This window comes from Taudactylus pleione, unplaced genomic scaffold, assembly GCF_031769625.1.
Source record: "Taudactylus pleione unplaced genomic scaffold, aTauple2 ptg000114l, whole genome shotgun sequence".
Taxonomy (NCBI): Eukaryota; Metazoa; Chordata; class Amphibia; order Anura; family Myobatrachidae; genus Taudactylus; species Taudactylus pleione.
In genome coordinates, this window is record NW_028284516.1 from 22,555,470 (window position 1) to 22,570,429 (window position 14,960).

The 14,960-nt window shown below is 43.3% G+C and overlaps 1 protein-coding gene across 5 annotated transcripts in view; it reads left to right on the plus strand.

Moving 5' to 3' along the window:
* The window catches only part of STAU2 (staufen double-stranded RNA binding protein 2), a 316,613-nt gene extending 303,785 nt beyond the window's left edge, over window positions 1-12,828 (plus strand). For all 5 annotated transcript variants that reach the window (XM_088471437.1, XM_088471440.1, XM_088471439.1 and 2 more), the window contains 2 exons: window positions 8,795-8,880; window positions 11,686-12,828. In XM_088471437.1, coding sequence (XP_088327563.1) covers window positions 8,795-8,880; window positions 11,686-11,782 — 183 coding nt within the window. In that variant the 3' untranslated portion in view covers window positions 11,783-12,828. The remainder of the gene's footprint in view (window positions 1-8,794; window positions 8,881-11,685) is intronic.
* Window positions 12,829-14,960: the final 2,132 nt, after the last annotated feature.

Here is a 14,960-nt window from a genome sequence, read left to right on the forward strand (position 1 = left end):
GTTGTGTTCAGCGTTATATTTTTATGCACAACTAAGCAGTAGTGATTTCTGCCGTGAGCTTAAGCTCGATAAAGCAGGATGATCCCACTGATTGGTACGATTTGGCTGCTATATCGCACCGTGTATGGGCCTGATGTCGGACCGTGCGCTCACCCCCTGATCTTAATGCAGGTCCAGTTGATTAGGGGATGCGATGTGCGATCTCATGCAGCGCTATGCAGGAGGAGGAGGGGGGAGCCAGCATATCGGGCGGTCGGCCACCCGTTTGCACCATGTGTGGGGACCGCCCGATATGTCTGACGTCAGATCCCCCGTCGTGTCGCACGGTGCCTATCGCATTGTGTTTTGCCAGCTTTACAGTTGATCCACATAAATCTCCCTTTTACTATTCAGTGAACTCAATAAATTGTTTGCTATTTATCACATGCTAAAGATGCCATCTGAACCCGCCGCGTATTGATGGCTGGTTCTTTTGAGTAAAAGGCAGTATTTATTAAAAGTCCTACTAAAAAAAACGCTATCAACCTCCGGCAGTTTCTAAAGGTCTAGTTCTTTGCAAACCTGCCATTGTCCCTAAGTAAAGACACTGTTTGACATTAGAAGCTTATGAGCGGGATGTACTAAAGGGAAAATGTGGCCAAAAAATCCAAAATCTGCAGTTTTCTGAGGTCTGGCCGTATTCCTCTTATGTACCAAGCTCCGAAATTCGTTACTTTCCGGTGCTATAGATGGCTTTGCACAATAGAAGCCTTTAGGCTTCTTTTTGCATTATTCTGTGAGAATACCACATCCTTAGCGGCACACGCATAATACGACTCATGCTCAGATAGGACTCCCGGATCATAAACCCAGAAATCCAGTCAACGCAAAGGACAAAAAAACAATATATATAAGGACGCAAACCTTAATATAGAGAGTGCTGCTCAATTAAAATATTATTTTATTTATTGGTGACACATCAATTTCAAGTTGTTAGCAATACACACACTTCAATAAAAAAATAATATAATCACTAATTAGTGCAATACATACAATTCATTAGCAGCTGGATTAATAAGCAAATGTGAATAGTCATTAGTCCATATCTGTCATTAGCAGCAATACCTATTCACTTATAGACTTAATTATAATAGCAAAAATACTGGTTATTGCATCACATAAAATACGATTAATGGCAGGATGAGTAAGCACTGTGATTAGTTAGTCCATGTCCATGTTAGTAAGCTTACCTTGTTGTTAAACAAAGTCTAATCCAGGTCAATAAAAAGCTTTTTTAGTTGTTAGGATAAAATATTTTCTCATACCAGGGCATGGAAGTTTATATCTGGCTGTTAATTATATATAGTAGCTGGTCCGTGTCCAGGTAACCAATATCGCAAAGGACACCTTATTTTTCGGAAGAGTTTTCTTTTGCGATTTTAATTGCGTTAACGCCGGTTTGTACCCGATAAGTGTCTGGATGTACCGCATCAAAAATACGATGTGTAGTAAATCCCGCCCTATGTCACAAGTTATGAATTCCTGAGCTGAATAATATACATGAAATAACTGAAGCGTTAATTCACTGTTCTATTACTTTTTTTTTTTTGGTTTGTTTGTTTGACAACTTAAACTACACAGCTTCTATACCACATAGTCTTCCCTGATCCACACCATGTCCCTCTTTTTTTATAACCCCCATCCTTTTTCTATAAACTGTTCCCCCTCACCCCTAGCCTTCTCAATATCCTCCTCCACCTGTCTCCACATTTCTGTCTACCTTACGCCTCTCTGGTTCCTTCTCCTGTAACCCCATTCGCTTTCTTCTCTATCCCACCATGGTCTTACTGCCCCACCACTAAGCCCTGCTCTCCCTGTCACCTGTCTTCACCTCACACTTAACTTTCACCTTGCCCAAACACATGCAGCTTCCCTTCCCCCACTCAGGTGCCTGCACAATTTCTCCACGTTCTTCTTCTCAGTCTCCAAATCAATCTCAACTCCACGCTACAGCAACCCTAATAATCTCAGCATGGATTTGGGGTCATACTATGCTCTGGTTGCTCCTATAAACTCATACCCTCAGAACCTTCCCTTTCATTCTCTAAATTTGAGGTTCATGCATTTCGCCTCTTCCACCTTGTTCACCTTCGTGTAGTTGTCATCTATCATCCCCCTGGCCTAAGCTCTAAATAACAGCTTTGCTTCCTGATTACCCTACTTTCTCTCCCTCATGTTAGCTGACTTCAATATCCCTATTGATGCCCCCACTGACCCATCACTTGACACTGGCCATTGACACTGTATCCTTATCCTCCCTACTCAACGCACTTCTCTCCCCCATTGTCTCTCTATCCTGCCCTGACCAAGCTGTTTTCCTATACGATGTCTCCCTTACTTTGGCTTTTGACTCTGTTGCTCTGGTGGTCATTGCTCACCTTTGCAGAGCTACACCTCAACATTAAGAATGCACCAGATACCTGCAAAACGTACTCACAAACTGCTGAGTGACATTGGAGGAAATCGCGCTCCAATGCAGACTTTTCCATTTTAAATTTTCGCTCTCGACCTACAGCTCTGACCTCTCCCTCTCTGATCCATCCTATTTCAAGACACTTATCTCCTCCCAGTCCCCAACCCTTGTCGTCTATTCACTACTTTCAACTCCCTCCTCTGCCTCCCATGAAGTCATGGCCCTATTCCCATTTCCTCTTAGATGTCCCAGCTCTTTCTTAAATTTAACATTTCTTAGGGGTATATTTACTAAAATGCAGGTTTTTAGAAGTGGAGGTGTTGCCCATACCAACCAATCAGATTCTAGTTATCTCGTAGAAGATGCTAGTAAGTGATAAGTAGAATCTGATTGGTTGCTATAGGCAACGTCTCCACTTGAACCTGCACTTTGGTATATATACCCCTAAGATTGAGCTGATAATCTTCCCACCCTCCCAAATTACTTCACCCTCCACAATCTCCTCTATCCCCACAAGTGCACTGTCTTGGAGTTATTATTGACTCTTCCCTCTCCTTCAAACCACACATTGAGTACATTTCGCAGTCCTGCCGTTTCCATCTCAGAATTATCTCCAGAATCAGACCCTTCTCACCCTGGAGGCAACTAAAACCTCATCCACTGACTGGTCATCTCCAGAACTGACTACTATAACCTCCTCTTATCTGGCCTCCCTGACTCCCACCTCCCTCCACTCCAATCTGTCCTCAGTGCTGCTGCCCACCTCATTTTCCTCTCCAAATTTTCTACATCTGCCTCCCCTCCCCAACAAGCCCATAACTGACTCCCCTTCCCCTTCATAACCCAATTCAAACTCCTCACTCTTACTTTCAAAGTACTGACCCAATCCTCTCCCATTTACATCTCAGACCTTATCTCCTTTTACACTTCCACCCGTCCACTTCGCTCCACAAATGAATGCAGACTTTCCACACAATGGATTACTTTCTCCCACTCTCGCTTCCAAGACTTTGTGCTGCTCCTTTCCTCTGGAACTCTCTCCCTATCAAACTCTCCACCTCTCTACAAAACTTCAAACTGGCTCTCAAGAACCATCTCTTTATCGAAGCCTTCCAGCTCTCAACTTAATCCACTGCTCCATGTTCCTTGCTCACTGTATCTCCCCTCTGTGTCACCTGTGTCTGCTCCCCCCTGTAGACTGTAAGCCACGGGTGGCCAACCAGTCAGAGGCAAAGAGACAAAAAATATCTGTGGTCAAGTTAAAGTGCCGATCGCATGCGTGTGCGTGCAAAAAACGGGGCGTGGCCTAGCTGTCACAAGGCCACGCCCCATTTTTGTGCACACTCCTTTGGTATGACATTCGCAGGAGCATGACCTTGTGTCACACTCCCGTTTTTAGTCACACTGGCGGCGAGCCCAGCATATTGAAAATACACAAGTGAAGTGAAAGAAAAAGACAGAGCAATATAGAAAACATTGAAATAGCCACATTCACATAAAATACACAGAAACAAGCCAGATCCACATAAAATACATTTAAATACACATCCAAATAAAATACATATTGAAATCCAGAACCACATAACATACATTGAAAAAGCCAGTGCCCATTATGTTGTGCACCCATGTAGTTGTGCCCATTAAGCAATACCCCCAGTAGTTGTGGACCTTATGCAATGCCCCCCTGTAGCTGTGCCCATTATGCAATGCCCCCAGTAGTTGTGGCCCTTATGCAATGTCCCCTGTAGTTGTGCCCATTAAGCACTGCCCCCTGTAGTTGTGGCCCTAATGCACTGCCCCCTGTAGTTGTGACTCTTATGCAATTCCTCCTGTAGTTGTGCCCATTATGCAATGCCCTCAGTAGTTGTGCCCCTTTTTCAATGCCCCCTGTAGCTGTGCCCATTATACAATGCCCTCAGTAGTTGCGCCCCTTCTGCAATGCCACCTGTAGTTGTGCTCATTAGGCAATGCCCCAAGTAGTTGTGGCCCTTATACAATGCCCCCTGTAGCTGTTCCCATTATGCAGTGCCCCTTGTAGCTGTGCCCATTATGCAATGCCCTCTGTAGTTGTGCCCATTATGCAATTCCCCCAGTAGTTGTGGCCCTTATGCAATGCCCCCTGTAGCTGTGCCCATTATGCAATGCCCCCAGTAGTTTTCCCCTTTCTTCAATGCCCCCTAGTTGTGACTATTAAGCAATGCTCCTAATAGTTGTGGCCCTTATGCAATGCCCCTTGTAGCTGTTCCCATTATGCAATGCCCCCTGTAGATGTGCCCATTAAGCAATGCCCCCGGTATTTGTGGCTTTTATGCAGTACCCCCCTGTAGCTGTGCCCATTAAGCAATGCCCCCAGTAGTTGTGCCCCTTCTGCAATGCTCCCTGTAGTCGTGCCCCCTCAGGTAGTGCCCCCAGTACTATCTCCCCCTCCCCGTCTGCACCCCTATGAAGAAACTTACTTGTCTTCATGCTGGCACTGCTCCACGCCGTCAGGGCTCCCGTGTCCCGCCATTGCTGCTGCCTGCTGGATCTAACTGGATCCAGCAGGCGCGCGGGCTCCTCACATTGTGTCACCTGCACACTGCATTACTGGGAACGCTGGCCTCTGAAGCTATTAGAGGCTTCTTTAGTCTCTGACCGCTTCAGAGATCAGCATTCTCAGTACTAGTGGGGGGTCTGCCGAGCCGGGAACCACATTGGAAACTGGAAAGAGCCAAATGCGGCCTCAAGAGCAGCGGGTTGGCCACCCCTGCTGTAAGCTCTAACAAGCAGAGCCCTCTTCCCTCATATACCTTGCCGTGATTGACTTATACCATCATCTCCTACCCAGTGCCTACAACGGCACCTTTCCCCTGGGTATTATGACTGCTGATACATCAGTGTTCATAAACCATGACCATGTCCTGCTATGTTATGTACTATAAGTAACTTTTTCTTGTTTCGTTCATACTCTTTCTGTCTATATACCTTGTTAGGCGCTGCGGACCCCTTGTGGCGCCATATAAATACAGGATAATTTATACTTCACTAAATTAATTTTCCTTGTTAGGTGAGAGGTGCTTTTTAGACAGTAGACACAGAGGCCCTGATTCAGAGGCGGGCGTTAATCCCGTTACGGCTGCAAATCCGTAGACATCAGTTGTGTGAAAATATGAAAAGTTTGCTGCTGCTGGAATTTGTATTGAAACGCCCACTAGCTGTGTCTCAAGTCCGCTGCTTGTATACACAGATACACCATTGATGCAGCATTGATGTTCTGAGCAACCTTATGGTCGCTGAGAATGTTCATCGGACGCAAGCACAGGGGCCCTAACCACTGTACAAATTCCTAGGCTCAGTCACCCCCAAAATGGTCACAATACGTCTTCGTTTAAGATGCCATCCCTGACTGTTACGACAGGACAACACACTGCATAATAGACAGACTATTAATCAAAAGTGACTGAGATGACCAAACTAATCTGTGTTTGTGTTTCCATTTTAGGATTATTTTAGGTGCACCTGTTATATTTCTTCTTAAAAGCATTATGATTTTTATTTCCATCCATATTCTTAAATTTTTTTCTTTGACCTCCTTTGGAATATTCATGTTATTGCTGTTTATTTAACTCCCGCCATACTCTGTTCTGTCCTCTGATTCATACCATTACAAATTTGCTTAATTGTTTCACTTCCTATTGAAATGCTCAACTGCATTTAAACTGTCTGTGTGGGGCAAAAGCTAGTTTATATTTAAATAGATTTTTGTTCTAAAGAATCTCACACAGAAAATATTGTACAGGGCAGCGAAAAGCCTGTTTGTTCCTTCAATTTCTTTTTATATATATATATATATATATATATACATACACACACACACTGATCTCAGCCATAACATTAAAACCACTCAAGTGAATAATGTTGAATATATCATTACAATGGCACCTGTCAAGGTGAGATATATTATGCAGCAACGCATAAGGTGAAGTTGATGTGTTGGAAGCAGGGAAAATGGGCAAAGCTTAAAGACCTGAGTGACTTTGACAAAGGCCAAATTGTGATGGCTAGTCGACTGTGTCAGAGCACCTCCAAAACAGCCGGTCTTGTAGGGTATTCCCGGTCTCCAGTGGTTAGTATCTACCAAATGTGATCTAAGAAAAAACAACCGGTAAATCAAATACGGGATCATGGGCGCCCAAGGCTTATTGATGCGTAAGGGGAGTGACGGCTGATCCTATCCCAGAAAGCAGAGCCGGCCCTAGCTAAACTAGTGCCATAGGCAAGATTTTAACTGGTGCCCCCCCCCCCCACCCTCCCCCCCATGTGGAAAGGGATGTGGCCATACCATGCAGTATAATCCCCCGCTCACTAGATGTTACACAATACACAATGGTGGTCAGTGTAAGAGGCACCCGCTCCGGTAGTGTTCCATCGGAGAGGTTTCTCTGAGTGGGAATGAAACAGCTGAACCGCAGCCCACATATTGTTCCAGTCACAGGCAGACGGGGCGGTGTACAGTAGAAACTGTGTGACTCCTCTGACAGGAGTCAATTGATTGGCAGCCAGCGGGGAAGGAGCCGGAGTGAGAGGGGGGGCGAGATGCCCCCCTTTCCTCCAGCCAGACCACCTTCATCCTCTTTATTTATTATCATTACGGCATACTAATAATGAGTTAGTCTGAATCATTATTAGTACTGCTCTAATAATTATGCCGGCAGCTGATCACTTCATTGTTCTAACCCCCTGTACCTCATACTGCCTCCTCCGAGCCAGAGCAGCCATCTGCCCCATCCAGCCTGCTCCCTGTTCTGGACTGCATGCTGAGCTGCCCGGTCCTCCTGCCGCAGTAGGCAGAGCAGCCGTCTGCCCCTTCCAGCCTCCTCACCGCTCTGGACTGCATGCTAAGCTGCCCAGTCCTCTGACGGCGGTAAGACAAGGCAGCGGACCACCCATCCAGGTGCCCTAAACATTTGCCGGCCCTAGGCTTGGAATGCCCCTAGGCACTCCAAGTGCCCCTAGGCATTTGCCTAGATTGCCTATGCCTAGGGCTGGCTCTGCCAGAAAGTGCTACTGTAGCAGAAATTGCTGAGGAGTCAACTTTGGCTATAATAGGTGTCAGAACACAGTGCATCACAGCTTAGCTGCAGACCGGTCAGAGTGCTGACCCCTGTCCAATGCCGATATGCACATACAATGGGCACGTGAGCGTCAGAACTGGCAGTGTGATGCTCTGGGAAATGTTCTGCTGGGAACTCGTGCCATTGCTGCGGATGCTACTTTTACACGAACCACCTACCTAAATACTAGTGCAGACCAAGTACACACCTTCATGGCAACGGTATTCACTGACGGCTATGGCCTCTTTCCGCAGGATAATGCACCCTGCCAAACTGCATTCATTTTTCAGGAATCATTTGGGGAACCAGACAAAGAGTTCAGGGTGCTGACATAGCCTCCAAATTCCCCAGCTCTCACTCCGATGGTGCATGTGTGGGGATGTGCTCCAAAAACAAGTCCGAGCCATGGAGGCCCCACCTTACAACTTGCAGAACTTAAAGGATCTGCTGCTATGGTCTTGGTGCTGGATAACACAGGACACATACAGTACAGAGGTCTTGTGGTGTCCATTGTTCAACAGGTCAGAGCTGTTTTGGCAGAGTGAGGGGAACCTACACAATATTAGTCCGTTGGTTTTAATGTTATGGATGATAAGTTTTATTTATAGATATAAAATATATATGTATATATATAAAATGTGATATTAATATGAGAGGACCATTTTTAACACTTCTGAATCTGGTGTGTGCTGAGTAAAGCTGGCCATACACTGCACAATAATCGTTCAAGGCATTATCGTGGTTTCAACGATCATCGTTCAGTATATGGTGCTGAAAAATAATCATTCACAGCGTAAAAAAATGGTCTGGATTGTCTGCTTTCCAATACTGTCTGATCACCCAACAGTTGTTAAATCAACTCCATTCTCTGTGTGTAGATTACCTCTCTGCATCTTGCAGTGTATGCAGGCGCTCTGATGAGCTGCCCGTTGTGTGCTTAGGCTGTGCAGTGTTCTTTGGTCATACATTTCCTAGTAACCTTATGTAGCAAAAGCATCAAAGCAAATCTATATTACCAGGATATTTGTGATAGATGTATGCATGTGGTATATGTACATTATTTGTCATGCATTCAGCTTAGAGTGTAAAAATTCAGAATGTTGTGATTTATTTATTTATTTTTTTACTTACATTGATGCTTTTATTATCTTCATGGATTACTATTTTTAATTTCACGGTATACACTGAAACTTTCATTTCATTAGATGTTTCAAGCTTGATTCACTCTTGACTTTTGTTTTGTCTCCAGGCAGCTTTAAGTGCCTTGAAACAATTTTCAGAACAAGGACTAGATTCCGTGGAAGGCGCTCTTATGGCAGAAAATGGGCCATTTGAGTAAGTATGTTTAATTGCACCATTTTATTTTATTTATGTTTTTATTTCTTTTCCTAGAATGTCACTGTTAATGTATTTTGAATGTATAAACAATATCATGGGAATCAAAGAGGTTCAGAGATGAAGTCCCTCAGTTTCTAAAGCAAAGTTTTGCACTGTAGAGATACGAAGACATTTATACTTTCCTCTTTAGAAGTTAGGGTAATATTTACCCACTCTTGTTTGTTAGATCATATAAAAAATGTATTATTATTATATAATAATAATAATAATAATAATAATAATAATAATAAAATAAATATGCTGAAAAGAAATGTTATAAAATCCAGGCCATTAAATAGTGTGTATGCATTGCTAGTAGGTTCATTAAATCATGCATATTGGACAGCCATGCAATCCCCATAGTTAAACATTAGCAGTAAAATGAGATGAGCTCAGTGACTTTCAGCATTGCACTTTCACAGGTGTTTGTGACAACAGTTTGGGGAGGCCCTCTCTAGTTTCAGCATGACAACCCCACACACGCACACCTCCCTTGGACAAAGCAAGGTCTATATAATAGATTGCTGTGTTTGGCGTGGATGAGCTGGACTGGCCTACACCGAGCCCTGACCTCAACCCCATCAAATACCTTTGGGGTAATTGAAAAGCCAAGTGCGAGCCAGGCCTCAATAATGCTCCTGTGGCTGAATGAATGTAAATCTCCCACAGCCAGATTCCAAAATCTAATGGAAAGAATTTCCTGTAAGAGTAGAGGCTGGTACAGCAGTACATATTGGTTTTCTATACACATTTAGCCGTGTAGTGTATGTTTGTTTTTGTATACAAAACCGGAATAATTAAGATTGGGTTTTTCTATGCTATCTCCAGTTGCGGACTTTACTTAGGGGCTGCAGCTCACCAGTAAAATCCGCCACCCACAGGGACTGCCAAACAGTGTGGCAGTATACTCCCATTGGAAGCACTCCCTACTAATTACGGCTGGACAGGCAATCCCAGGGGGAGGTGTTCTCCTTCTGGGTCTGCCAGTCCGACTGCAATTAGCAGAGAGAATTCGCCCAATGGGAAGCCACTCCCCTGCTATAACGGCAGCCCTATCTTACTTCTAGGGATTGCAGCCCCTAGAAGCCTGCTTGATGATTTGTGCGGAATGTCGAACCAGCGCATGCGCACATTTCAGACCGGAAGACCCAGTGGTCGAAGTGGAACTTAAGTCACGGTGCCCAGAGGCAAGCACCACCACCCCTGGAGGCCTGATCGATCTCCCTGGCAGCTGCTTATTATTAAGAGGGAGTGCAGCGCAAAAACAGAGAGGTGCACAGGAGCACACAGACAGTACAGCCTGTATGGCCAGCCTCTTTATCATTAAAGGCGGTGCACGGCACTGGAGACCTGGCTCCCTGGAGACTACCTCCTTTCACCCTCCAAGTACTTAGCATGCGGAGGCTAACGCAGACATTCCTGGGACATAGAGGTAGGAGCCGCCGCTGGCGATCTCTACTCAGGAGAGAGTGTAGATAAAGTGTTTTCTGTGTGCAAGTCTCAGGACTGTGCGCTGCGCTTCCATTGTACACTAGGTGCTATGTGAATAACAAATTATCTCAAAATTGGCAGGCTTTCTTTAAACAAGTAAATGTCATGGGCTTTTCAGGTCTGTTTTCTGCTTAGATCCTTTCTTACAAGTCAAACACGCTGCGGGTGGACCAGTCAGGAGAAACTTAAGTTTCTCATAAATCATTTTGATCTTTTAAAGTGCTTCTGTCACCGACCCATAGAGGAGGCAGCCATTTTCCTAGCTAAGACTATATTCATGGGGAAGTTGCCAACATGTCCAGGACATCACTGAGACACTGCATCTTCTTGAAAATATTCAATCTGCCAATAAGATAGCAGCCTCCACTGTATAGAGGAAAAGCACACTGTAACAATCGCCTCTAAATCATTTTTGGATTTAATTAAATTGATATTCACTTTATATATATGACCCTGTTGCTGGTTCACCGGTTGTCCTTCCTTAGACTACTTTTGTCAGGTACTAACTACTGCATACAGGGAACACCCCACAAGTCCTGCCGTTTTGGACCATCAATGAGTCTTGGGTGCCCATGAACCTGTCGCCGATTCACCAGTTGTTCTTCCTTAGACCACATTTGGTAGGTAGTAACCACTGCATACCGGGATTACCCCACAAGACCTGCCGTACTGGAGGTGCTCTGACGCAGTTGTCTAGCCATCACAATTTGACCCTTGTCATAGTCGCGCAGATCCTTACGCTTGCCCATTTTTCCTGCTTCCAACAAATCAACTTCAAGAACTGACTGTTCACTTGCTGCCTAATATATCCCACCCCTGTGTAAGGAGATAATCAATGTAATTCACTTCACCTGTCAGTGGTTTTAATGTTATGACTGGTCGTGTGAATTATATCATTTTTCTTTTATTATAATGGATGAAACATTTTCTTTCTGAATGTAAACAAAGTTAAGCGAGAGGGCTAACAAACATCAGGCTTTCAACTCCACATTTAATTAAACTAATTGCATATGATTTCGGGAGATTGCCTTGTGACACGGTGAAGTTTTTCAATAAACAAGGTACCTTTTTATTTTATAAACAGTAATTCCATCTGAGAGGTCCCCACATGATCTCATCATCATGCTATCTGAACATAAATATTGTTGTTTCACTTTAAAATGTCACCCCTCAGGTTGACCTTTGAATCTTCTGTGCCATCAGCTAATAAACATGTCTTGAGATGTGCAGCCTTGGACCCTAAAGCCTCTTGTTAATGTATTAATCTTTCAGACAAGCCAAGCAGCGTGGAGGAGAGAAGACAGACAGTATGCAGGCTAACTCAGGCACCACCGCTCAGGACTGCAAGGATTCAAAGGCCGTCGTCTAGGAGTTTTGCTGCGGCCACTGCATCCTTATAAACCTGTCAACACGCAATAGGGTATACGTGTACAAGGAAACGAATCACTAATACCATTAAACAAGTCTTATGTGAAGACAACACTATCCTAAAGCAAGAGATAATACACAGTACTGTTTATACAAAGAGGGGGAATATACTCGCTTAAAGCACTTCCCCTGCAATTTGAAACCACATCTTTAATTTAATTGCTTTGAGACAGCAGAAATCTGATCTCACTAGTGCTTCAACTTAGAGTTTATTAGCAAAAGTGTTAAGAGAAATGAAAACTTTAACCAGCTAAACTTTAGCAAAAAAAAAATGGAAAAAATAAGTTAAGAAATCCACATTGGTTAGCGTTTTAGTGTTCCATCTTACCAATACTATTATTTTTGTTTGTTTTTAGTAACTGCTTTGATATTTTAAAACTTAACCAATGACAGTGCCTAGTGCTTGTGAGAATTGTAGTTGTTGTCTTCATATATATTCACAGCTTATCTTTTCTAGAACAAAACGCAGCCTTCACTCTGAAATATGTTACAGCATTTAGCGGCAAAAGGTCCAAAGTAACGAATCCAAATCATGACCGACATTTGCTGAAAGACATGAGCTGATGTTTGTAGCATTGAGTCACAGTGTGCCCCAGATTATGCAGTTTAGATTCCACCTTCCCTGTAACTAGTCAGCAGAAAAATTTCATTTTTCCGGTTTAGTCTTTCATTTTTCCTGTACCCTGCCAACCACGCTCTTGTGTGAAAAAAAAAAAACCCAGTTACACCCATTGTGTTGTAATGACTCACAGTTACATCAACTGAGTGTTTTTAATACCTGCATTCTGTGCTCTGACATCACCTAGCCCAATGACGAAAAGCATGTAACAATGACCTGAACGAAATATTACAGGAGTTAAACTTTTTATGGCTGGATAGACGCTGTTCTACATAATAAAAAAGGTTGTGTTTATGACCTGTGTACCATCATGTTTTCAGACAGTGTAATATGGCCAAATGCAGTAAAACCACATCAGTTCGTGTGAATCTTGTCTCCGACTGTTTATTGAATTTCCTTTTTCAAGCGAAGAGCAAAAAATGAATATGTTCCACACATGTGTTGCTTTTTTTGGAACCTAAAATCAAGTGGTGGCAACTTGGTCATCTGTAAGAGCCTTAAAAGTGGCCCTTGGTCCAGTAGATGGCTACACATTATTATTGCAAAGAAGCATCAGGTCACTATAGGAGATCAGTGCACTTTGAACAAATGCAAGTGCTGTCTAAACAGTAGTTTAACCTGTAATGGCAAGTCCAGCTGTTGAGAAGACAGCAACTAATGGTCATCCTACATAAACTTGGTCAATGCACTACACTCACAATGTGGCTTCAGGATTATTGGAAGATGCTTACATGAAGTAGACAGAAAAAGTTAATTTAGGCAGATTACTGGAATGGTCAAGAGTGTGGCAACTACAGTTTAATACAAATCCATGCACTTGAGCCTGTAAAATCCAAAGACTTGATACAGTATTAATGGCACAATAATGACAACTACTGAGGAGTTAATGGATCTAGCACAGCAAGAAGGAAGGTCAGTCAGATGCTAGATTGCTCAGGAAGAGGAGTTAGTAGCAGAGCCATGTCATTGATCTCACACAGAATACCGATATTCAGTTCTGATGGCCGTGTCTCGAGAAGGAGATAAACGAGAGAATAGACAAAGTAAGGCGGATGAAATGGTACAATCACAATACTTACTAGGAGCGACCAAAGGACATCTGTATGTATAGTTTAAACGGGATATAACAGAAGACTAGATATATAAAGAATTTTAATAAGGTACAGGTGGAAGGTATTCTGCAGAGGAAGGGGCATGCACTAAAATTGTAGTGTAGCAGGTTTAGGGAAAATGAGGAGTTATTGTTTTTAAGGTGAGTATACAATATATCATCAAAATCGCATAATGTGTATGCACTATGTAGACCCATGCACACTCCCAGTTGGTCGTCAGCGGTATCGTCAGGTAGGCCCTACATGCAGCTCAATCTGACAACGTGACTGATGACTCCATGCACATCAAGCAGTCGTTCACCAGATCGTGTGATGTGTACAGACCGCACAACATGTCGCCCTTTGTACCGTGGGTTGGCGGGATCATCTGTCGCATCGTGGGTCGACTGATATGTACCCACCTTTAGAGAGGTGGAATAATCTTCGAGAACATTATAGAGGATAATACGGTAGAGAAGGTTAAACAATCTTGGGTTAGCCATAGGGGTATCCTAAATCTGAAAAAGTTAAGAACAATATAGGATCAGACTTTTAAGACTACAAATAGTCAGATTAGATGGGCCACATGGTTATTTTCGCCCATAAAATTCAATATTTCACAATTCATACACTAATCTGGGCCACCGGAGGTCAACCTCTGCAAAACAAAAAGCTTATTAGTGGAAAGTAAGGCATGCCCACCTACACTATGTGCCTCCTCTTTGGATCTCTCATCAGGCCCATTCCCACTGTTGCGCCCACTTCATAAAAAAAGAGATCCAAGAGGGTGACCTGTTTTGACGGCACTGAATTAAGGACTTGCAAAATATTAGATGGGGGGTTTATGCCATCTGGTGCACTGGAAAAAGGTACTTTATGAGCCAGCAACCAGATTAGAATTTATACATTTGCCTGTTCACACTTTTCATAAATGTTCCTATACAGGCATTTAACAAAGTTGGAAATGAGCCAACAGAATCCTGATCTGCCCAAGAGCCACTAAATAATATAAAAATAGTTCCTCATGCCATGATATTGTAAGTAATATTGGCAGCTAGCTGAGTGCTGTTTCAGTCTCCAAATAACTTCTACAAAGTGTTTCGGCTGACATACAGGCATAACGATGAGAGTGCTTCCTACACATTTATTAGCTTGTCTTTAAGCACTTCAAGTTCTTCTGTCAATACACTGAAACTTCTTTCTGTGACCTCATAGGATGAAATGTAGTGATTTTTAATCAAAAGTGGCAAAAAAACAAACTGGATGAACCCACCGCAACCTGCTGCTAACCTCCCAGAACTCCCAAACATTCTGTAGCACAAATGACTACTTCTGTTCTATTTAGTAATCGTTTTCATATACAGTATTATCTGTACTGTAGCTCTCATGCAGAATAAATTATGTCCCCT